General features: G+C 40.7%; 1 protein-coding gene across 2 annotated transcripts in view; it reads left to right on the top strand.

The window, feature by feature from the left end:
• The window catches only part of MTUS2 (microtubule associated scaffold protein 2), a 276732-nt gene that overhangs the window by 80420 nt on the left and 170215 nt on the right, over window positions 1-26097 (top strand). For both annotated transcript variants that reach the window (XM_069012620.1, XM_069012610.1), the window contains one exon: window positions 22720-25320. In XM_069012620.1, the coding sequence (XP_068868721.1) occupies window positions 23029-25320 (2292 nt within the window). In that variant the 5' untranslated portion in view covers window positions 22720-23028. The remainder of the gene's footprint in view (window positions 1-22719; window positions 25321-26097) is intronic.

The following is a 26097-nucleotide window of genomic DNA, read 5'->3' as shown; positions in this document are numbered from 1 at the left end:
CTTGAATTTCCATCGAGAAGAGCCCTCTTCTCTCAGTAGGTTGCAGAATATGCCTGCATGACTTGCTTAAATTCAATGCTTACTTCTTGGGCAGCAAAAGTTTGTTGAAAAGAAACTCTGCTCTACAGAGATGAAGTGATTTGCCCTTCACTAACATTGGCTGGAGTCCAGAGACTGGAGTTTAGACCTTCAAGCCTGAGACTCTGGCCGGGTGTCTAGGTCTGAACCACCCCTCAGGCAGCATTTAGCTCAGCACTGAAAATCAACTCATCTCATTCTGAGCTAGGTACATATGAATGAGTCATGCCCTGAAAATACTTAATTTTCTCTATTGTTTGTAAAAGGAACTCTAGGTGACTAGTTCAGCTGTAGATGCTTGCAGAAAGGTGAGATGAGTCCAGCCTCTCATCATAGCCTTTACAAATGCTGGCCTTTAATAACAACAGACTGCAGTGAATTGCAGCTCCTGTTGGATCTGTGCACTGGTACAGGGAATAGACTGGACTGGTTGGGAGATTGCCAATTGAGATTTTAGTCTTAAACACAACTAAGATAATCTGCTGCTATTGTTGTGTTGTGAGTGATGAATCACAAGTAAATCAAATCCTAAATCTTGATTCTAGTCACTTTTGCCAATATAAAAACAAAGGATAGGTTGTTACAGGTTATTGCAGATAGGACATGAGCCACTAATAAACTGCTTTAGTACCAATGGTGTTTTAAATTTAAGGTCCCCATCCACAGAGTTTTCAACAGTATTTTTTGTCATCTTCTTGCTCAGTGCTCTGGAGACCCCTTTTCTCACACAAACATCTGCCTGGTGCCCCTTCTCTGGATTACAGGACTTGGGCTCTTTTTCACATATGTTCCTTGCTTCAGATTCTCTAAGCTTTTTTCCTTTTAGTACAGGACCAGCCTGTTGTCACAGCAGCTTGGGTTGACTTAAGCAACATGTAAGGGTAGAAAAATTGACATGATCCCGAGATGTGTAGTGTGAAATGTCTTCCCACTGAATAGCTGAATGACAGAGCTTTAGACAGGATAAGCCTGAGCATCACAGATGATTTAAATCTGTTGCTCCCTCACAGCATGATGGTGCCCTGTATGCCTGAGCTACGTCTGTGCAAAGGGAGTAGGCTGGATGTGATGTTTGAGTGCTCTGTCTTAACTTTCCAGCTGCTATTTATATTACATTACCTCACAGAGCATCCAGCTGAGAACAGCACCTTGCTGTGTGAAGTACAAGGAGTGCACAAATGGTTTTGTACAGTCTTTGACCAAATACCACAGTCTTTTGGCGAGTCTTGAACAGCCTGTGACTAAAAAAAAGTGAGTTAAACACACAGGGTAAGTGAGGGGTGAAATAGGAGAGAGAAGTCTGTAGGGTGCTCACCACGAATCAAAAAGAAGTGGAGTATACACCTCTATGTTTTTTTGTAATTTGATCTTACGCTTCATTCAGTTTTTTCTTGGATATCCTTAGTGGCCCATGCTAATCAAGCAGGTGAAAGACATCTACAGTGTGTGAATCCATCCCCAGCAATGAATATAAAGGTGCTAAAGCAATAAAAGATTCAGTCTTACAAATTACTTGGTACACCTTCAATTTACTGCTTTTAACAAAGACTGAGGTGGAGCCAGGAATGAGCAAGGCCTGTAACACTAAAGATTAAGCAAATCTCTCCCTGTTTCCCCCAACCCTAACATTGTGCTGCAACATTTCAAATAATACCTCTTCACTAATCTATAGTTCTAAGTGAAATATCTGTAATATATTTTATTACATTCTTCTGCCTCGGATTGGTTATGTCATAGTTGATCTCTGAGGTCTCTCCAATTTAATGAGATTAGACTTCTTTACAAATTTTCTCTGCTTAAATACGTTACTTTGATCTTTTTGTGTGCCAAACAGGACCAAAAAGAAAATGGAATGACTTCTTGCAGCAAATAATTGTTTCTGATAATGGAGAAGGATCATTATAATATGTTTGCTTAGCTGCAGATTGACTCTGTGTGGACAGGGACTCCAATTCTGAGCCTTGCTAAGATGTTTAAGGGATCTGTGTACTGGCTGTACAAGAGTTCCGAAATGGATGCAGCTATGCCAAGAGCCCTGCTCCCATCAGAGCTGTGTGTGCAGGTTTGTGATTGTTGATAGCCAAGGACTCCCAACAGCACAGTCAAATTGTGTCTTCTTTTTCTTAGTAGAGCTTCACTATGACACCTACCTGGAGGGAACTTTCTAGTCCATGAGTCCCACACCACCTGCCACAAGCTTCACATCATCTAATCCCTTCTGAATTTTCCCATCTTCTGTTTTTGAAATACCTGGATAGCAAAAACTCACTGCTCTAAAGGCTGAGAATTGTCTTTTATTTTCTACCTAGATGCATTGACTGCTATGTTGTACTTACTTGTTTTTGTGACCCAAATTTAAATACCTTCTCTCATGTTTCTCATTCTCATACTGTTTTTTCTTAGATTAACCCCCTTATGCTCCCCTAGAGAGAGAGAGATCAGTCTGTCTCTGCTTTTGTTTGACTAGACTACACAAGCCACATTTTCTTTACTCCTCTCCCAAACCAGGTTTTTGTTTCCCTCAGTTACCTTAAATGTCGTTATCTGCATATTGCATTGAACGTGGCTTGCCAGTTGGGTCACTTGGTATCTCACCAATGCTTTGTACAGAGACATCTAAATTTGTAAGTGTGTTGAAAAGGCTTCCATAATACTGCATTTGCTTTTGTTTTGGCTGCATCACATTAGAAACTTGGAATTACTCTATGATCAGTTGATTCCAGCAATTCCAGCTGTTAGGTGTTCAGGTTTTAGTTGTTACTGGTGTTATGACTCCACGAGGGCAAGACAAAAGTGTTATGAGCTTACTGACTGCCACAGAAAGCAAGTGCTGGAACAAGGACAGACCTAGACATGGCCTGATGCCACCAGTGCCAGATGTGACATCAGACTTTTCTTGCAAAACTTTCTGGTTTTAAGCAAGATAACATTGATTCCGTGGAAGTAATGGAAATACATTATTTTCGTTATTGTCCTTGTCTCTGAGATAACATCCCTGATTGGTGTAGCAGCTCAGAATAAGGTGAAGTCACATTCAAAACAGTTACTTTGCTTATCAGAAGGAAGCAGTTTTATTTCTGTAGGCCACAGCCACAGCTAATCACTTTGCTTGCATTTGTCTTTCTCAAAAAACATCCCACAGTATATGATAAGGGTAATGGCTTCATGCCACAGTTTCTCACCCAGTGATCCCTTTTCCAAGGACAGGGCAAGGGCTGATGACAGGAGAGCTTTGGACCGTTTGCAGGGGAGGTGCCTGTGGAAGGTGTGTGTGCTGATGGTGATTATCGAGTAATTAGAACAGGAAGGCAGAAGCCAGCCTGAATGCTCACATGCTGTATTCAGATAGCAAATCTCCTAGCTCCTAACATAATCTTCCAGTGATCAAACAGGGATTGGGCTAAACCAGGACTTGGCTGACTGTAATACTCCTCTTGCCAAGGAGGTCAGGGCTAGGCCAGGCTGGCTGGGAGCTGGTGGAGAAAATGGCTGAGGGTGGTTGATTGTGCATCAGGGCAGACAGATGCTCCCCAACCCACTTAGGACCTCTCTGAGCTGAGGAGCTCTCTCCTTAGGTTTCCAGGTAGGTGCAAGGGTCAAAGTCTGGATCTCATTGGAAAGAAAATTAGAGCAAGAGAGGTCTGCAAGAGAGTAAAGAGAGGGAAGAACTTCTCAGTATCTAGGATCAGATGAAAAAGGGATATGGTTGCTCCAGAGTGTCCTTTTCAGCAAAACACTGGGAAACAAGCTGTATCAGGGAGTTATTTAGCCTGGCTTCGTTCACTTCTTAAGTCTTGGTTGTATACACTCTGGTTTTCTTTAATTTTTTTCAAGTTCTCCAAGGTCCAAAGGGTTTTCTGTGAGTTACAGTTGTGCTTTAGAAAGGCAAGAATTGTTATTTGCAAGTGGGTGTGATTTTCTTCTCTTCTATGATTGTACTTCCCTGTCATTTTCCTGGTTATCAGCCTATTCCAGTTTCTTTTACTTTTATTTGTCCTTTCATTGCAAATAATGGATTTCTCAAGACTTCTTCTTTTTTATTTTTTTCAAATAATCTCATTATCCATTGAGATTGATGAACTGTTTCCTGCCTTCCTGCCTTCTCTCAGCTTTCCTTCTGCTGTCTCTGCAAATATTCTTCAGCACTCTGATGTTGTCCTTGCATCTTTTGTGGGACGAGGCTTACTAATACAGGGTTTGGACTTTCTTTGTTGGTCATGGTGTGGCTTCATGCCAGCTGACTTGGACCCTTTGTCCTGCAATGTCAAATAAAAAGCTGGTCAAAAACCATTGACTGGATTATGGGAAAAATGTTAAAAAAAAAAATTTAAAATCTATTTTAAAAGTGCTTTTTCAGAATTAACTTTTTAAAAATATGTTTAGTTATCATTGTCATAACTCCCTTCTTCTCATCTCTACTTAAGAAAAAAACAAGATAGAAACTTTCCTGCCAAAAATGTATAGAATTTTAATGGGGTGACAGGGCTATTTTGATTGAAAAAGTTAACCTGCATTAGTAACCCCTGGTCTCTTGAAGACAGCAGATGTTTTGCTGTGAACATTCAGGCACTGATCTCTTCTCTCCAGTGACCAGTGACAGAACCTGAGGTAGTGGCATGAAGCTGTTTCAGGGGAGGTTTAGCTTGGATAATTATGAAAAGGTTCTTCACCCCGAGGGTAGCTGGGCACTGGAAAAGGCTCCCCAAGGAAATGGTCATGGCACCAACCTTGTAGAAGTTCAAGAATCTTTTGAAAATGCTCTCAAGAATGTGGTGCAACTCTTGGGCTGTCCTGTGCAGGGCCGGGAGTTGGACTCAGTGATCCTTGTGAGTCCCTTCCAATTCCGGATATTCTATGATTTCTTGCCAAGAACTTATGCAAGGTTCAGGTGCATCTGGAGGATGAAAGCCTGTCTTGTACGGTGCTCTAGGCAGCTGGGCAGAAAAAGACATTTTGATGCAGAAAGTAATGGGGTGCTCTAGGCACTGCATCCTCTCCCCACAGGGTTTGACTCTGGCTTTGGTACCATGCGAGAAATGGGGCAGAAGATACTCAGTTGCAGTCTGGGGGATTCCACTGACCATTTCTGGTTGTTTTAAAATCTGAAGCCACAAATACCATGTGAATGAGGTATTTTTGTATTTTTGCATGTTTGTATTTTTGCTGGGGTATTTCGTACATAAGCTCTTTTCCAGAGTCAAAAGTCCAAAAAACAGAGAAAAAGCATTTCAGATTTCAGAAGTACTAGGCCATTACTATTCAGTGGTTGATTCCTACCTTTCAGGCTTATTCCATTGGGATTTGGAGCCTGATCCACAGGATCCCAAAAAGTTACAGTTTTATCAGCTACATTTTCTTGTATTCCCCCAGCCACATCTATGCAGGTAAACTAGACAGGGAGCGTTCCTGAACGCTCACTGATCTCCTCCCAGTTAAACTGTTGGAGTGGCAGCCAGTGTAACTTTGGTCCATGAAAGTTGATACTCTCCCAAACATTTCCTTAGAATATCTCCAAAGTTTGAACATTCAAGGTTGCAGTTGGGAGTATCCATCCTCTTTTGGGGGATAATAGTTTTTGGAAGGATAAAGATGGGCTGATGGGCCATTTCAGACCAGCTATCCCCGCTGCCCAGGAGCATTTCTAGCCACGTGCACTTTTAGTCTAGGTGTTGTCTGGAAATGCTATCATACCACTTTCTTTCCTTTTTTTTTTTTCTGTTAAAGGCTTAATATCCTTTGTGATTGTAAGTATGTCATTTCACCAAGGGAGCTGTGCTATAAGAACATAAATGATTGTATTTTATGAAAAAAGTTAGGTATCGAAGGGACATTTTTGTTGTTTGGAAAAATTCTTGCCAATGAAGGTTACACAAGAATAGAGCTAAACCAAATGGGCTTGCACAAATAGCACTAATTGCAACTGAAAGGTGTAATTGTATCTTCATCTGACATGATACATTTGAAATACTATTCATTATAAAAAAAATTAAAGGGAACATTCTGTGTAAACAAGGTAACAGAGTTCACACAGGTTGATTTCCATTGATAATTTCTTTTTATATGCAAAACCTGATGCAAAGATACTCTTTTTGGTGATAAGAGCTGTTCTGCAGAAGAAATCACATATGCTTCCCACATTGTAGTCTTTCAGCTAAAGCCAGGACAGTTTATATCTAACAATTAATCTTGTTACTAAATGTGGATATTTTATTCCCAAAGGTCCTCTTAAGAAATTTCACTCTGTATGAATTCATCTGGAAATTATTGTGGTGCTTGATTTGGGTGCATTTTTGTCTGCAGATCCTTACTGAACTACTCATTAAATTCTCTTCAGTACACAGGGTTTGAAAAAGGCAAATTTGAACTTCATGTGAGTCCTGTCTTACCCAGGGCTTTAGCTGCTGGGTTTAAGTCAAGGCTGCTCACATGTGGCTTCTACCACCATCCTCACTACAATATTTAAAGTAAGAGCAAGATAGAATTAGGTAATTTCCAAGTGTTCTCTGAACACTGAGATGTTGAGCCGTTCCTAAGTAGCAATATACAAGTATGTGAGTAAGAGCTTAGAATTTAAAATCTCTTGATACAATTATGAGATAGGACTTCTGCTAGTGGCCTTCATTAATCTGGTGGTATTTTTTTTCTAACATGCAATTTACCAAATGTTTCCTGGATTTATTTATATTTGATGGGGGATGAGGAGGGAGTAATGCGGGCTCACTTTAGCTTGTGGGGTTTTTTGCATTCTCTAAACAACTGGAGATGAAACACTGGTGGAGATGTCTCTGAGTAACAGAGATAAGAGGTACAAACAATCATTTCTTAATTACTTGGATGATGAGCCTTGGTTAAGATGCTCAGCTTCCAAATCCTGAACAGATTTTAGACTGGAATGAAATTAGCAAAGACAAGAGAATTAATAATTCTTTCACTGTGTCTGGGGGCATCCTTGCTGGCCTGGACCATTGTCAGTGCAGGCAGCATGTAAGCTCCCTGCTGTGCATGGATCTCAGGCCTTCTTATACCTTCATCTTGCTTGTCTGTGCCTGGTTTCTCAGGGACTGAAATCCTTTAATTTAACCACATTCTTGGTGTCAATACACAATGCCTTTGAATACCCGAGATTCAGCAGTATGATCAAATACTGTGGTCTCTGTGATCTAATATTCTCTTCATCCTAAAAATCAATTCAGAGAATCAAAATCAATAATGCCCTAACACATGTAACCTGTCAATTCTGAAATCTGTTTCTTGTGGCTTGTCATTGTTTTTGCGAGCCTTGTGTTTTAGCAGAAAAAGTCCTTGCTAAATCATGTAACTTTAAAGAACACCCTAAAAATGTAAGTATGTGCAGTAAGACCAAAGTGCAGAAAAATTTTATTGCATTTCAGTTGCTGCCACTGCAATTTTATGTCTTTGCTTTCATGTCTATGATAGGGGCACAGACTTCATATCATGTAGCAGAAATTGGATCAGGACACCATCCTTATGCACTCACACCACTAGATTTTTTGCCTACTCACTCAACATATGAAACTGGCTGGCACTTTTTGGTTAATAAAGAGGATAGATATTGCAGAGACTTTGTTACCTCTGGTTGATGCTTTGTACTTTCCCCAAGGATAAGATAAAAGAATTTTGTGCATGCTTGTACTTTGAACAGAACATTAGATGTCAAGACTGTGGGAGAGGAAGGAGAGAAGATGAAAGTTGAAACATGATTAGGTATACATGTATTACAGAGGAAGTAATTAAGGTCTTGGATAGGTTTTGCATGGATTTAAGATCTGCAGAAGTGTCCCCACATCTTGTAACATCCTGCTTTTGCATTATGGCAATTCCCACTGCTGTTGTACAGTGAAGAGTCTATCACTGTTTGTTTTTCAAAGAAACTTTCTGTCTTAAAAAAAACTCTTCTGTAAATGGTTTCTTTCATTCATTAAAAAAATCTAAGTCTAGGCTGAAATTTACCATCTTGTGTGTCATTCTTGAAAATGTATTTTAGTTATTTAAACTTAACTTTATGTGCAAACAAGGGAAGAAAACCTTTCACATGGCTGTTCTCTACTTCTAAAATTACCTGGTGTATGGTGATTCAGATGCTAAAGTTCCTACATAAGCAGTCCCTTTTCAAAATGCAGCCTACATTTAGTGTAAGATGCAGCTTTTGAGTGCAAAAAAGGCAAAGAGGGACAAAGGTATATGAGAATGGCAGCATAGCTAATGTTTGTGTGCTCTCACTTCTGTCAGCAGGCTTTCCAAGATTTTTCAATAAGATATCAGCTGCATATATGTTGGTTGCATTGAGTGAATTGTGGGGAAATATCTCCACAACAGCTGTTCTATTATGTCTTATCAACTGTATATGTATTTCTGTAATAGGCCACAAATTCCACCTTCTAATAAGTTGTTGAATATGTATTTGCAGTACAGATTTCATGTCTCTGCAGATCAGATAACGCTACAGAAAGTTTGCCAAATGATAACTGGCATGTAGTTTTTGGCAACAGCCTTCCTTCCTTGAAAGAATAAAAACCCAAAACACTGAACACAGAGAAGCTATTTATAAATAGGTCTTCCTTACGTTTTTTCAAGCCCAGCAATGGTACATTAGCTGACTGAGTCTTTTGTGAGATATTTAATATAATGCCGCAGGGGTATTTAGACACTTTGCTAAATAAAAGAAGACAAACCACAGAGTTACTCAAAAGGCGCTCTTGCAGTTTTCTGCATTGTATTTACTGCCATCATTGTCAGTTAACCAGTGGAAACTTTCTTGAAAGTTAATTCACTTTCAGAAGGGTGGAATACCCAAGAGGCACCGTGCTTCTTTAGTGCTACTCCTGGCAAGGGGATATTTTCATTCCTCCATTGTGCTTTTGGATATTTATATTCCCTTATTGCCTCGTGTAAGTTACTGTAAGTAAACAATGAGACTAAATGAACAAGCTCCATATATAATCCATTCTGTAGCATGAGGGCAATAATTTAATGATGTTTATTTTTCAGTGCTCTCTTTTAATCAGTTTTTAATGACTATAGCAATAAGCTTGGTCCTGCACCATCCAAGGCAGTAAAAAATGCCCCTAGTAAAGCTCATGGTGCAGAATGGAGTCACAGCAGGAGAAATGTTCATTTCACTTCAATTTTCCTTTTCTCATTTTCTTTCTGTTACCACTAATAGTGTTACTTTAGGAGTATGTTAGACAGACCATCTTAACTGCTATTTCTTTTTCAGATCCAGCCCTCTAAGCAATTACATCAAAGTTATTAAAGTGTTTACCTGACATAACACATATTAGTCCAGTAAAGACAAACCGGGTGTGACTTAACAGCCTTTATCACTCCTTTTGTGTAAGCATTCCAAGAAGATCCCTAGCACTCTGTCTAGGGATCGTGCCTACTATCTGTGCTTTGGCCAGAGCCATAACAACTATCAGAGATCCCATCCTGAGAAATACTCTCCCACAAAACTGGTTTATGATTGGATTTATATCCCCAAATCATCATTGACTCATCTACTTGTTAGCGATATGAATGTATCCTGTAATACTGAACAAAAACACCTTACTTCACTTTGAGACTGACAACATTAAGGTCTCTTTATAGATCATGGTTGAATGTGCCAGTATCCTAAAACATTTGGTGTCAAGACATCCTGACTTCAAAAGTGGGAGCTTCTGACACTAGATCATTCTTATTCCATCTCCATACCCTCCAAGCAAATGTACGAACGCATTACAAACTTACTGATTCATTGCCCCATCACTTTTTCTCTGTCCAGGATCCTACAACTGTTTCTTGTACAAACTACCAGAGCTCTTCTCTAGCCAGACGTTTCCAGACATTAATTATTTTTATTTGGAAGCTCTTATACAGGCAGCATAGAAGTGCGAACAGTCGTCTTTCCTCATGCTGTACAGAAGTGAGAGTTATTTTACTCACAGTGCAAACATTTTGGCGTGTCCATAATTTTACTGCTCTGAGTCATCCCCTTGACATCTGTGAGGTGACTTAAGATAATAAAGTTCAGCATGTATTGAAGCATTTGCTGGACAGGAGTTTATAGTTCCCATAGTCATTATTTATCCATGTTGCATATATTAGTTTCTTTTATTGCTTTTTCCCAAAGTTTCACAGATAAGTTACAGAATAAGACTGGGAGGGGGTCACATTATTCATTCCTCTTCTTCAAGGCAAGATAATCTAGAATCGCATAATTTCTAAGATTTGTCTAAAATGTTCTTAAAAACATCTAATGATAGTTCCATGTCTCTTATGAAATTTAAGTACAGTGATGAACTACCTTACTGGTATGCAGAGGTTAATTATGGCATACTGCTATACTATTAAGCATTTATCTTGCATTTTTCCTGATGACCTCCAGTTTCTTACTGAAACATTGACATGCTCAGAGCTGTACATGAGGTGCAGATCTCTCCAGTTTCAAGGAAAAGCAATCTTTAGTTTCCCCATTAGTGTAACATTTCTACTTCTGAGAATTGTATTGTGATCTGCCTAACACTCCAAACATCTTTATTTAAGTATTAAAAGTACTCAGAATGAATTTGAAAATACAGTAGTTAATCCATATACATTTCTTCTGTAGTTCTTTGAGAGCACGTAGGTAAATTGATGTCTGCTGTTTTCCACTGCTGTCTTCTTTTATAACTCCTTCCAAACATCTACAGTATCTTTCCAATTAAGGACACAATAAGTGGATATCACTGACTTCTTGGCTACTGGTGCACTGTGGATTATGAGGTTGAAGGAAGCCAACTAACAATAGACACTTTATTTAGAATTTTTTTTCTAGTTGCTGAAGCAACTAAGGAAGAAAAAAAATTGCAACTTTGATTCATTGAGACTTCTTTACTTTGGGAAAATGAAAGGCACAGTCCCACAGACTTCCTGAAAGCAGATCATGCTGTATTGGCATCATAGGAAAGTTCTCTGTTCTGAAGATCAGTCCTGTAGTTTTAATGGCATCGATACAAGTGAAGGGGATAAGGGCAGGTGGGATGACTGCCCTGCTGCAGGTTAGACCAAAGCTTGGCCATGTCCAGCTATGCATTCTTGCAGTATTAGTCATTAGTCATCTTTACATGTTTATTCAGATTAAGAAACACCTTTTGCAAGTGGTAGAGTCGGTTGTAATTTTTTCTCCTTCTTACAGATTGAAATGGTCTGCCTTATTTCTTCAGTTCTTTTTGATTTTCTGCATATTTTCCTGATAGGAGAGACTTCTGTTTCAGTAATGTGTGTAATTACCCTTGTAACTTGGAATTTGTTGCTCTAATAGAATGTAGGGTTTAATTGAAGGAATATGTTGCTGATTCAGGTAGAATTAAAGAAGTTTTAACATAATTTTGTGTGCTGCTTTTGGCTTGAATAGAGTTATTTTTCTTTACCGCAGCTAATATGGGCCTGTGTTTCAGATTTGTGCTGGAAACAGCGTTCATAATTCAGAGATGTTTTCTTTATTGCTGAACAGCACTTGCACAGAGTCAAGGCTTTTCTCTCTCTCACACCATCATGCCAGCGAGTAGTCTAAAACTTTCACATGCTCCACAAAGGTGAATTTGAGCAACTGAGTCTATTCTTGTCTGTATGTCACTGGGAGAATGATTAATTTAACATAATGAGGGAAATAGGCACCATCATTTTCTGGCAGTAGTAATTCACTGACAAAAATGTCACAGATGTCAAACAGAGGGAATTTCTTGTCCTGTGTCTCTGACACTTTTGAGTGAAAAAGGATCTCAGTGTAGCACTCACATACCACGTTCAGCAGAGAGGGTATTTAGAGTAAGGAGCCATTTTTACCTTCAGTTTTTTCCCCACAGGAGTTAACAGAATCCTGGGACAGCTAGACATTGCTAAGTGCTTTTACAATTGATAGTTTAGTGTTTAGATATATAAAACTTGTGTTTTGAATGATCTTCTGAGTTTTAGCAAATGCGCTCACTAACAGAGTAGCACTGATTTACCTGCACTAAGTAGATTCCTATAGGGGTCACATTCATTTTTTCTCCTTACTTTATGTCATCTAATCATCTAACACTATGGCCTTGGCCAGGAGAGAAAGAGGCAGCCTAAAACTCATTGATTTAAAAATAAATATTGTGGCATGAAGAAGGCTTGTATTCTCCTGTTTGCTGAGGACTTGTGCCTGCCAGTTTTACCTGAGCTACTGTAGCTCACTGGTAAATGTTAGGTACCCTGTCTCTGCCACATCCTTGGTGGCTCCACAGCATTATTGCTTCTTCTAAACCAAAACCAGGGATTTTAACTGCAAAGTAGCTTTACACTACAAGTGATTCTTCTCCATTTCTGGAGTGCTGAGCAAATAATGACTGCTACATTTTCTAGGTACTCTTTTTGGGCAAAATTCACTTTGTTGCAGATAAAAATAATAATTTTTGGCTACACCATGTCTTGTTGAGAGGGATTTCCAGCAGTGTGTCCTTGCCAAAGGAATTTCTCTCCCTTTGAAGTTGCTGCTGTTAGAATCATGGACAAAATGGATTAAAAAAAAAAGACATCTGTCTGACTTCACCTACTCCAAGCCATGCTCACAACTGGACCAATTTTAGGTCAGGTTGCTCAGAACCCTTTCGAGTTCTCCAAGGATGAAGACTGTATAACCCCTCTGGGTGATCTGTACCAGTGCCTCACCTCTGTCATTATGACATATTTTCCCCTCTTACATTCCTACATTCCTCTTATGTTCCTTATTGCAGCTTGATTTTCTTTTTGCCTCTTTTCCTTTGCCTGGACACCTAGGAGGTGAGTCTGCTCCATCTCTTCTATTATTCCCCTTTTTAGGTAGTTGAGAACACCTGTTAGGTCACCCCTGTGCTCTAGTCTTTCAGGCTAACACAACCCTGACTCCTTGGCCTATATTCATACTTTTTGTGCCCCAGATCTGTAACTCTCTTGGTGGCCTTTCTCTGGATCCTCTGCAGTATCAGCAGCCTGAGGCCCCACACTTGGACACGGTGCTCCAGATGCCTCATGCACGCCAAGCAGCAGAGGGAAGGGTCACTTCCTTGACCTGCTGGCCACTCTCTGGCTAAAGCAGCCCAGTACATGGTTAACCTCTGCTGCTGCAAGGACACGCTGCTGACTCACATTCAGCTTGTCCTCCACCAGCACTCATCCCCCAACCAGCTCCACCAGCAAAGCTGGAAAGTCTTGAGAAGTTCCTTAGGAGACTACATCCTTCTTCCTTCAGTTTGTAGATGCAGTCAAACTGGAGGAAGAAGGAAGGGGATTTGCAGATGCTCCCTTTTTTTTCTTTTACTTCATTTCAGTGTTTTGCCTTGAAAGCCCAGCTCTTTGGCACATGCTTCAAAGCCTGAACCTCTTCCCAGCTTCAGAAGGAGGAAGGGAAAACAATTGTGTGGTTGGGGTAAGTGGAGAGTGGGACTACCACAACTTGAAACACTGAACTCAAAACATTCCTTTCTCTTTGGGCTGAGGAGGTTGCTAGTTTTCAGCTGATCTGTATCTGATAGGTGCAGGATGTGCCTAAGGCACAACTGTGGGTGCTAATTAACAGCATTAAAAAAATAAACATAAGCAAAAAGCTATTAAATCCTGTCATTTTATTGTATTTAAATTTGATGTTGAAAAACACAATAGGGAGAATAGTCCCTAAGTTCACGACTCTTTCTGATTTTATTTACACATGTAAGGAATGCATGGTGATACAGTGCTGTAGCTGAATCAAATTTCTGTTTGTTTATGAAAATGGGGATGCAATCTTTTGACAGACAAGTTGTTCCAAGTGTTTTTGAGCAACATACACAAATTTTTTAAAGTGGAACAAATGTAAGTGTTGGCTGTGGAGTACTTGTAGTACACTTTCAGGATCAATGGCAGCAGGCAGGTAATGCATTAGTTGTGCTTCACCTTTCTGAATTGCATTCTGTCTTCTGTGCTCTTAAGTGAGAACTCCCTTGCCAGCTCTCCCTTGCTGAGCCCTGTGTCTCCACAGACACCTGTGGTGCAGGTGGGCAGCGTGGTATCCGAAGTTCCCGCTTCTCAGTCAGAGTGGCCTGAGTGGAATAATTGTTTATGTTCTTTCTACCTTACTAATAGTTGGATTTACACCTGGAAGCCTACTTCATGTACTTCACTGAGCCTGATAGGAAAGTAAAAGTGTGGCTAAAACCACACCAAGATTTATGCCCTTCAGTTGGTCGTAGTAACTTTTGTAACCAGACTCCTCTAGTCCAGAGCCCAGTCTGGATTTTAACCCAGTTTTCATCCTGACACTGCTTTTTAAACAAATTAACAGTGTTTTTTCCTCCCTTAGGTCTGTAGTCGCAAGCCATAATTTGTTCTACATTTTGAAAATGTAGATTTCCAAATCTCCAATGTTTGATCTACATTTTGGAAATGCAGTGGCATTTTAGAAATACAGATCAAATTATGGAAGATGTTTTTTACTGAGGTTAAATCAAATGAGCAGAATTGCTGATAATGCTTCACATTTGTTTCAGTTGTTACTGATGGATTGCAGTAATGTTTAGAAAGTTTGACTGCAGTAGTGTTTCTGAAATTTGACAGCATTACAGAACTGGTCGTGGTGCAAACTGAAATGTGCAAACCTAGCAATCTAAACTTAGGGTTCTAAATTAATATTTAGGTATTCAGTTAAGAACTGACACATTTACCTGCCGTTGAATTCAGTAGAATTCAAAAAATTATGTGGAAAGACAGCTTACCCTTGGCTACACTTGGAAGTTAAACTGAGTTCAGCACCAGCTGTAACTGCTTTATCAGCAGTGGGTAAATTTGCTGGAGTAGACAAAGCTTCTGAGTTTCTGGGTTTTTTGCTCAATAGGAAGCAAATTTATGAACTTTTTTCCATGTTTGAGTGTTATAACTAAATCTATTTATTTCTGTCTCCCAGATGTTTTTTGGAAGCCAGGAAAGATTTAGCAGTCTTAGCAAAAAAAACAATGATCATTTTGGAAACATTTCACAATCCCCTTTCTGCGTCAAGACTTTGTGCTGCACAGAAATAAATTAAGCAGTGTTTTGGGGCCCCACGCATCCATCGTCCAGCTGTTGCAGATTTTATGATGAACTGTGGTTCATGTTTTTGGATAGAGAGGGACATTGTCATTGTAAGTTGCTGGCTGGGCTCTGTGAGGTGAAGGCGCTCAGAAAGGATGGGCAGAATCCCTTTGCTGCTTGCTCCCTTCTGAAAGAGAACAGTAGGAGCTGATGGTGCCACTCACACCTTCCCTGCCATCTCCTGTTTACATCAGTGGCACTGTGCCCAGGAGTGCTCAGTGGTGCAGCAGGGCATGTGGTGCCCGTGCTGGCATCTGGGCAAAAGAAAAAGTGCAGAGGGCTGTCCCCATGCCTTGTGTTTGGGGTCGACACCAGGGTAATCTCTCAATGTGTAACAGATGGGCTGCGCTGTGGCAGCACAGGCTTGATTTGATACATAATTTTTCTTCCATTTGTTTGCACTTGTTTGGGAGGAATCAGTTTTTGTCTTACTATTGTTATTCTCCAAGAAAACTTCTTTACTGCTTTCTTTTCTTGCCATTTCTTTTGCTCTCTGATGCCTTGGGGTGATAAGTGATAATTTTCTCTCCTTTGGGCTTTTGATTCGAGCTTTTCTTGTACTGCCTGTGTTTTGCTCATGGCTGTGGCAATAAAGATATACATGGCTTGGGCTGAGGTCCCGCCTTGCTCGATTTACCAGCTCTTACTACTTAAATAGCCAGGATGCCCTTATCTAATACCATCTTTCTTCACAACGGCTTTCCCTGAGGTTCTGCTGTTTGTTTTGCTTTCAAGTCCTCAAATTGAACAACATTGTGCCCCAGAAAGTATGAGCTGTTCCTATACCTTTAGCCAGGCGTGCTAATCTGGAATTTAAATAAAACCAGACATTTGTTCAAAGGTTAGTTGCTATGATTATCAGTCAGCCTCCTGGTTGCCATTGCTAAGACAATCAGAGACTTCTGCCTTTTGGGGAATAACTAATTAATGGGATTGCTTATATCAGAGTATGTTGTCTTATCCAACAGTGAATATTTGAAAGCAAGTAGAAATGTAAAAGTAAAGAAGTCTTGAAAAACAACTATTCAGGCTTATGCCTGGTAGAGACTTGATTGATATTAATAATTAAAATAATCTGTCAGTTTTGATAATGAGAATCTTTAATCCCAAATCTTGTACTCCTTTGAAATAGCAGTCAGCAGGATATTTTCTATATAATGTACTTTGGGAATTCAGCCCTCACAGGTAATAAATTATTAGGGTATTACATTACAAAATGCAGTTTTGACAAAAAAACCACACTGAACTCATACATTTACAAGCTTCTTATGAAAAGAAAATTATATACATTATTTGGGAAGCTTTTTGATGTGTTTGCATTCAAGACATATCGATCCCCACAGTGTAACTGGAGATAAATTACGAAGCTGTACAAAGATTTCTGCTCTTGCATTGCCACTGCTACTGCCATGGCAGGAAAAACTGTGGGTCTGTTCCCCAGGGAGACCATGCAGACACAGGTTTCTTTAGCTAACAGCCCGTGGTCATGGTTGTTTCCCATCCTCAGAAGGGCTTGTGAGATGAAACACTCCAGTGCTGAAGAGGGGTGTTCAGCCCAGGAAAAGCAGTGCATTCCCTTTGCTCTGCCCGCTCTGTTGATGTCTTCCAGTTGCCGTACATGGGCAGTTCAGGATATATAGAAACACTGCTAACACGGAGCATCTTTTTCAGGGGTTTTTTTCAGTTTATTCAGAAAGGGAAGTTGCACTTGCAAGCCAGTTACACATCATGATACTGCCAGCTGCTACAGTGATTTCCAGGGCTGGGGTCTCATGCTGGCAGCTTATTTTTCAGTCCTGTTGTTTCAGGTGCTGCCACCTCCCCTCCCTTGGGAAGATCAGGGGACAGCCTTGCTTTAGCACCTTTACCTTTGGCTGTGCTTTCAGGAGTGTGGCCTGTGGTGGTGATTCCCAGCAAACTGGAAGTTGTACTGCTTCCAAGGGATCTCTCAGGTGTGTTGTGTAAGGATATAGCATTATTGCAGGCTTAACCCAAAAATTCCTCTGGAAATCCGGTGAAGAGAGCCAAAAAGAAACATCTCATCCTAAATCTAGTGAAAGCAAGAACTAAAGAGTTCTCCACTGGACTTGTTCTCACCCCATTACTTAGGAAAATAAAAACACTAATTTGGGTAGAAGAAGTAACCTTTCTGTGTCACCTGATTTGCCATTTAAAAACCTTGTCAAGAAGTAAATTTGATCTTGAATTATTATTTGGAATTGAAAATGAAAATGTTTGATTTAGAAAATTTTGAAGCTAAATATGGCAAATGTTTAAAGTCTGTTTTGTTCATAATAATTATTATAAAATCAACTTGATAAACAGGCATAAATTCATTAATGATTTGGATAAAAATAAAATTTGTTTTATTATTGAATAAAAATTAAAATATAACAGAAAAAATTGCCTTGGCCTATGAAACCATAAGCTGTTCTATCCTCAGTTTTCATAATTACACTTATAAAGGTATAAAATAGGTAATCATGTAAATAATGAAATAGATTTATCGACTATAGAGACATTAAAACCACTAAAACACTGAAATTCTGGAAATGCTACAGAGCCACACTCTACAAAAGCTTTTAATGTCTTCAAATAATTTCAGTTTTACTTTTGAATCAGGACTGCCTTCCTGCCACTTTTCAGTGTGTAAAAATTTAATATTTGCTCTATCATATCTTCTCTGCCTATGTCCTAATTGCTTGTCAGGCAGAAAGTTGTCTCTCTGAAGTACTGTCCTCTTCATGACAGACAGCGACATTTCCATAGGATCTGCCAAAGACGAGGTTATGCTGTAATTTCTCCAAACAGCTGTGTCTGCTTCGTTATGAATAGAAGCTGTTGGGGACTGTATCCAAATCTTAGTTCTCACCCTTCCAAATCACATTAACAAAATTATCACATGCCTGGGTGAGCACTTTTCCACCACTTTTAATTAATTCCAATTGTACGTTATCCACTCCAAAAGGTTTATTGGCTTTATTTTTAATATCCTAGTATCAGCTGTCAGCTTCTGTCATCATTAGAAATAGCTCTTCATGAAGATTTGGGCTTCCCAAGGAGATATTCCCACCTCCTTTCCATCCAGCACTGTATTTGTTTCATCTGTGGGCTCAGCTCTTGGCAGCGTGCAGCCCTGGCATTGGATGCGGTGGTATCTTGTCTCCCAGAAAAGGCCTCAGTGAGGCTCTGCCTGCTTTGCCAGTTCTCCCCAGTGGCATTTCTTGGGACGACTGCCTATCAGGAGGTGTCTGTTCATGCCAGTTTTCTGTAGTAACTGTAAAAAGAGCATCTGTTTCCCACCTCATACAAATATATCCTTCATCTGCTTTCACCCGTCTTCCTGCATCGCTGCACTGATCAGACAACAGGAGTGTCTTTCTCATGGGCCAAGATTTCTTCCTGAGGGTCTTTTTCTGCAGGAGTTTATCTGTAGGTGTTGTAATGCATCCAAGACTCTCATCCTTTGGATGTGCTCTGCTTGTGCAGAGGGCAGCAGAGCTGGAGTTTGTGCTCAGCCCTTGTTCAGGATGCTCCAGCAGTTTAAGAGCTTGGAGCTCTTGATCATGATAGCCTCTGAGGAAAATGGCTGGAGGCTTCTCACTTTGTGCTTTGAACTGAGTGTGATCGAGCAGTTGTAGCTGCCTTCTGAGGACAAACACCCCATCACACCTCCTGACTCCTCTCTGAGTCATTGCCAGGTGGGCTGGTGCACAGGTACCCCACATGTACCACAGAATCGTGGAGTGGTTTGGGTTGAAGGGGGCCCTAAAGGTTTTCTAGTTCCAATCCCCTGCCATGGACAGGAACACTTTCCACTAAACCAGGTTGTTCAAAGCCTGTCCAACCTGGCCTTGCACACTTCCAGGGATGAAGCATCCACAGCTTCTCTGGGCAGCCTGTTCCACTACCTCACCACTCTCACAGTAAAAAATTTCTTCCTAATATCTGGTCTAAATCTCTCTTCTTTTAGCTTAAAACCATTTCCCCTTGTTCTATGTCTTTCTGCTCATGTAAGAAGTCATTCTCCCTCCTTTTTATAAGCTCCCTTTAAGTACTGAAAGGCTGCAATGAGGTCTGCCTTTTTTCTCCAGGTGAACAACCTGCCTATGTAACCCTATTTCTTGGGCAGCACAACCTGTTGGGTTGAGAGTGTTTACCTTGCAGCAGGGGGTGGCCGATGGGGGATGCTGGCCCATGGCTCTGCCCCAGCAATTTACAAACCCATTGTTTTGTTTTGTTTTGTTCTGGGTTTTTTTAATGATAGTAACAAGAGGCATCAGTTCAGTGGCAGATGGTTAATGAAGTGTTCAGGTGCTTCTCATACACACTGTGCTGAAAGAGCAATCAGCCTAAGCCATGCACAGTGTTTCCAGAACACCCAGATGTTTTTAGTGGATCTGGCTGTAAATATTCTGGTTTTAGACTTTCAGTACTGGGATGGGTAAGCAGCTGTAACAACCTGCATTAGGAAATGTTTATAGAAGAAGCAAAATACTCAACATATTTCAGGTTTTATTTCTTTATATCCATTTTTATTTGTCCATGTGTTTTGATAATTCCTTTGCATATCTCATAATTATTGCTGTTCTATTTTTGTGGCAAATTGAAAATAGAACAACCAATAGTGTGGAATTCTTCACCATTTTTCTTTTTTTGATGCCTGTTGAGGATAACAAGATTTCTACACTGCTTGTTTAACCAAAAAAAGCACTGCTGTTACTATTCAGAAGCAGGCTGCTGCTTTCTTTTTCTGGCTAGTTTTATTTTATAAAATTGAGCTCTGCTGATGCAGTCCCTGCTGCAGGTCCTGGGGCAAAAATCATCCACCTCAGCTTCCCCTTCTTTCTGATGTCTCCAGAGGTTAGGGTGAGACCTGCTGGCCAAATGTAACTTGGAATGTAGTGGAGGAACTGCAATATCAGATGGGAAGAAATTCTTGTAGGCTTCTTTCCTAGATCATCATTAAATGGGCTCAGGTTTAAAATAGAGTCTCATAAGAGATAGACATCTTAGAAGGAAAGTGATACTGCTGGAGTCAAACAGAAGTATTTAATTCTGTTTCTGGCTCCTTGAACTTTTCTTCTCCCTGTGGGATTCATAGCTAACCATAGTCTGGTGGATATAATTTTGTTCTACTGTCTAGCATGTTCACATCACTTTGTAAAGATTTTTTTTTTCCCACAAATAAAGTTATTGCATCCTGCCAAGATGCTGTGACATGGAGAAATATGACTTCATTTTCTACTCTCAGTGATTCAGAAGGGATATTTTTACATTATATGGTATCAAGAAAATTCTATCCATATAAATCCTTACATATACCAAGTCCAGTCTTTAAGATTGCAGGCATGTTTCTTGTCCAGAGTCCCCAGTGATATTCTGCTAAGTGATGTAGTGTTGTCTTTGCTGGGCTTGAGTCTCCTCTTACTCGCTTCTCCTGTGCTGAGGAGGGCATCTGAAGAGTTAGGAGGTTCATATCCCTCTCATCTCAGAGCATTTCTGCACAGCAGGGAGTGACTTCAGATGAGTGTATGTCAGCCAACATCAGTCAAGAGAGGTGAGTAATGAAAAATAGAGGAAGAGCCAGCAGAACCCAGACACAGCTGAGTCTTTTCATCTCCCTGACTCCAAAGAGCATAGTGAAGTGGAGCCTGGACAGTGCCATTTAAAATAAACTATCCTGCAGAAAATCCAAGCCAAAGGTTCTTAAATAGCAGCTATTTACAGAAGAATGATCAAATCTAAGGTCCCAAGTGTACCACAAAACTGTGTATCTTACTTCCAAATGGGCCTGTCACAATATGTAAATGTTAAACACGTTGACTGAACCAAGCTCCAAAGTTTGTATTCCTTAACAGGAAAAGTGGATTAATAAGGTATTCATTGGCATAGATGATTGATTATTTTTTTATATTAATTTAGTAGGAGTTCTGTGCTATCAGTATGTTCTGCAGCAGAACAGAGCCTTGTATTATTTACAATCACAGAATCATTATACTGTGTAGTCATTGTAATGGCAGCTGTAGAACACATTACAAAGTTAAGCAGGCAATATTCTGCAAAAAAAGAAAATATCTTTGGGTAATTGTATGGATGTTAATTGTAAGAATGTAGTGGGTTCTCCCTAATCTGAGAGTGGATGTCACAAGAAGGGATGAAATTGGAATGTTGAGTGCACAGAGTCCATCATGGAAGGTGTTAGCACGAACCACCTTTCCAGAGTGCCTGTCCCTTCTCACTGGCTGTGGAGGAAGCACAGGAGCAATGTTAACTGCCTGAGATTAATCTCTGCTTCTGCAGTGTGTTATTGTTCCTTGTCTTAAATTCCGTGTCTCTGGCCAGCATTAGCAGCTCTAAGGGGTGAGTCTCAACTGGCAGCATACTGAGGTTGAGCAGGGCCCTGTGTTTGAGAGGGGACAGGTCTTTCCTGACCCTCATGTTAATAAATTTGTACTAGCAACATTACACCAAAGTGCTTGGTCTGGTCTCTGAAGCACACCAGCACAGCCTGTCTATACTCTGTGTGTGAAGACGCTTTCAGTGAACACCCAGACTTGCACCCAGATACTGTAGACAGAGCACTGGACTTAATCAGCACTCCTAGTTAGTGCCCCTGTGAGCCCCCAGCTAGAAACCCAGCACAGCTGGGAGTACCACAAGTGCTTTGAATTCCTCCTTCTGGGAACTGTGGAGCATGTTCCAATTTCCAGTGTCCACATTTCTTTATGATGAAGGGTAGGAACACACAGGGTACAAGAAATATCTTGGACAGTGAATTTAGGCATGGAATAGACAGAAATCTCACCTTCATCTTGTTGGAGGTGATAGAGGACAAAATCTGGGCTCCTAAAGCCACACGTGTGACAGAGCCAAAAGGAAATGTGCTGTATTGGGACTGGTGTATAATCTTCTATATTTAAAAATACGCACATTCATCTGTCTCAGAAAAAATAGGTTTTTTCTTTGCAAGGCCTCCAGCCATAGCTTTTGCTTTCTTGGAATCTATAGATCTGGCTAAGAAATGTCAAAGGGTATGGGGTGTCAGCGCAAGAATGGCATTGATTTCTACAAGGCAAGGAGAGAAACCCATAAACAACTTATATGGACCTGGAATTTTATTATTTATGGCTAATCTATACAGTGATGCTTTAAATGCTTCAGTAGCCACTCTTGGTGTAAAAATTGTTGAAGAAATACACAGATGTTTAGACCCTCGGGACTGGATCCCCCCCTCACCTGGCTATTTTTGCCTATTTCCAGTTGTAAACCTGTGTGTCTTAAAAAGAGTAGCAACCACTCTTCTAATCAGGACAGTTTTTGCAGTGTAACTTCTCAAGTCAGAGATCTGTGCTAGACTAAGAATCTTTGCTGGGAGCAAAGCTGTGATTGAAACAGCATTTAAAGTGTTTGAAAACACTCTGTCCTGGGGTTATACCTGGGACTGCTGTTGATTTTGACTTTGATTTAGTTAGCATGATTCCTGACATGAGTGTAATGTTGTCTGTTTATGTTTTTTGTTTTATTTGTGTTTGGGTTTTTTCCCCATAGGTTGGCTGGATTAACTGGCTCGCATTCAGAGGGAACTTGGCAGAACTGTTTTGCTTTTGTTGAACCTCTCTACAGCACGTCATAAAGACTTCCTAGGTCCAGAAGCTGCAGAAAAACAACTGAGCAGCAGAAAAATGTGACTCTGAGAAGAGACTTCAAGCCTTCTGATGATGAATTTTTCAATTGATCAGTTCTAATTTAAATATATAACTGAAGCATGCATAAAAGTTAACCTGATAGGGAAAAACACCTTCTCATTAATTAGAACTGCCAAAAAAAAAAAAAAAAGCAGTCACCTGAAGCTTCAAAATGAGTGCTCCACTAATTCCAAACAAGTCATGTTATTCCCAGCTTCAGGACAACCGCAGTGAAATAAGAAACAATAATGAAAGCATAGTGAATGTTGGGGATACCAATGCCAACCAAATTGTAACAAAAGTTAGAACTGCTGACGGGGATGTTAAGAAACATGATTTGACAGATGAGAGTGGGAATATATACTCTGGAGGAACAGAGAAAGTTACTCATCTGCCTACAGAGCAGAATAAACTTCTGACCTTCAAAGACTCTCGGACCTGTCACACCAGTGTACAGGAAAGTAAGCTGCCCTCCACCACAAGCAGGGAAATGGGGAAAGACTGTAGGACCAGCGAAGCTAAGGATGTATCAAGGCACATCAGGATTAGCCGAGGACAAAGCCTGTCCAATTTAAAAAGTAGCACAAATGACGCCAACCTAGAGGTTGTCTCCAAAGGTGATGTTGACTTCACCCAGAACTTCTCTAAGGGAAGGATGTCCAGGACTGTGGAGGTGGAGAGAATAAAAAGGCTTTCTTTGGGAAGACCAAGTAAATTCTCTCCTCAGCCTGAAACATTTGCAAAAGACTGCGTTGGCCGCGTGTCGTGTAAACGTCTGCTCTCTGCATCATTGGACTCCATCGACAGGTCTCACCACTTGGTAGGAAGTACAGAGAAATCACAAAAAACATCCACGGAACATTTTCTTGGGATGGTGTTTCGTCCACTCAACAATACCTCAGAGGAAAATACTGTATTTTATTCCAAACCATCTACCTCAGGGAACAAGAAAACAAGTAAACCAGAAAATGTACCAAATGTTAGCATTGAAAGCACACTCCAAACTTCTCATTCTCAAAATTCAGCTGTTAAACTCAATGAGATTGCTAGTAAATCAGAAGCACAATTAGGTCAGGGTGATAAAAGTAAAAGACTGGAACTTAGGACTGCACCATCTCTACAATATAAAAATACGTGTCCACAAAAAATAGAGAGAATTATGCTGGTAGAGTTCCTGGGGTGTCCAAGAGCTGAAAATGCAGCAGTGCAGGAACAGAAAAGCTCTGGGTCTGACACGCCAAAATTTCAAGTATCTCATTTTCAAGACACCTGTAATAAAGTAGAGGACCCATTGCCAAGCCAGGTGGTAACTCATCCTGATGATAAATTGCAAAGTGATAACATCACCATCAGCGGGGAAGGGAGAGGAAGCAATGACAGTGACAACAGGGCAACCAGCCAGGCTGGTGAGGAATATTTTACTGATGAAGAAATGGAAACAATATTTCCACTCACCTGCAGTGGTAAATCCAGCATCAAAGTGACACCTAGGAAAAACAAAAATTTGCATGAAGTTGACACAGCTTGTGCTGAAACAGTTGGTGAACAAATATCTCCTATACCTAATATTAATCCACCTGACAGCAAACCCTTGAAAGTTAATGAGAATAAACTGATGCTAGTCAAAGAAAGCACTGAGGCTGCTGTCGTGCCTGCTTCTGATCCCTCAGATCATCACAGAGCGCGCAGTGCAGAGACAGTGTCAAACCAACAACCTGACAGTCCCAGCAGTGATGTGGAAACCTCAAGTGTTTCAGTTTCAAATAAAGAAACAGCTAATGTACAGAAACATCCTCCAGAGGAAGCACCAGAGATCTGTAACATTCCAGCAAAGGCTGATGTCTTTTTATGTGTCCCAACACCTGTGCGCCCGTTGGCAACGCTGGATGTTAATGGTCAGCCCACACTATCAAACAGTAATTCAAAGGACCTTTATGCACTTCATGATGACAAACTGTCACCCTCCTCAGTCCTACCTCCCACTGACAGCACACAGTTGTTAAACATATCCCCTAAAGTGCCTATCAAGACTGCTTGCAGCAGTGCTATCCCAAAACCTATCCTGGTCCACCCCAAGGGCTCCCTCACAGATAAGGCCAGTGTGGACAGTGACGGCAGTGAAAAGCTGGAAGAAGGCATTGAGATGAAACCTGCCATACCCCGGCCCAAACCTGTGAGACCTAAAATCATCACATACATTAGGAGAAACCCTCGCTCGCTAGAGCAGCTCGACCCTTTGTTCGCGCCGGCAGGGCTGCCCTTCGACGGCCCCGCGTGCAGCGTCCCCATCTCTGCGGAACAGAAGGCGTCCAGCGGAGGGGAGGCGAAGCCCGCCAGCATCCTATATGACAAATTTAAACCCGACCTCCAGAAGCCAAGGCTCTTTGGTTCTGGACTAGTAGTGTCAGGAATTAGGCCCCCAGGTCATCACTTCAGTCCGATGAGCGAGAAGTTTCTGCAGGAGGTAAGTTTCTGCAGCTTAGACAGCTGCTTTTGTGTGCCAGGTGGTGATCATTTGCTTATTTGCTGCTGCCAGAAGTTAGTTCTCAAACCTCAAATAAGAAATAAATCCTAGAACAGTGTCTGATCATTAGAAGTAAACTTACCCAGCTGTTTCTGGCATTCGACCCTGTTGTGATAGCTGTGACTGGAAGTTGTCACTGTGTTCTTCCAGTATTTTCCAGAAAATTGGTCACCTGCTAGTATTACAAATAGGAATGTTTAGAAAGAAAAAGACATACTGAATTGAATAAATGAATTCTTTTTTTTTTCTTCCCAAAGAATAGCCTTGGTAAATGATTGTAATTTGTCCACAGGGACTTTTCCTTCCTAATGGGAAAGTTGGCAGGTTTTTGTAAACAGAGCACTAGAGATCTAAACTAATTCCATTCTGTTTAGCTGCATTGAAACCCAGGGACTATCAGAGCTCTTTTTGGATTATACGTATCTCAGAAAAGAAGATTTACTTTTGACTAATTTTAATGCTGTTTCTTACACTGACTTGCACCTCAAATAAGATTTCTTCTTTCCCCCGGAAAGCCATCCTGAGCAGCCAAAATGTGATGGAAATCCCTCTGGACGCCTCTGGCTCTGGATATATCATGTTTCTGCCTTGCTAAGCTGGGCAGGAGCCTTGGTTTCCTGAAATCCCTGCTGGCAGGTCAGCACAGTGGAGGAACATGAGCTTGCTTGGTAGGTGGAGAAAGGACAGGGAAGAGCAAGCTACATTCGTGTCTGTCAT

The sequence above is a fragment of the Aphelocoma coerulescens genome, chromosome 1, assembly GCF_041296385.1.
Source record: "Aphelocoma coerulescens isolate FSJ_1873_10779 chromosome 1, UR_Acoe_1.0, whole genome shotgun sequence".
In the NCBI taxonomy this organism is placed as follows: Eukaryota; Metazoa; Chordata; class Aves; order Passeriformes; family Corvidae; genus Aphelocoma; species Aphelocoma coerulescens.
Note: the sequence above shows the minus strand (reverse complement) of the source record. Positions and strands in the feature narration are given on the sequence as shown.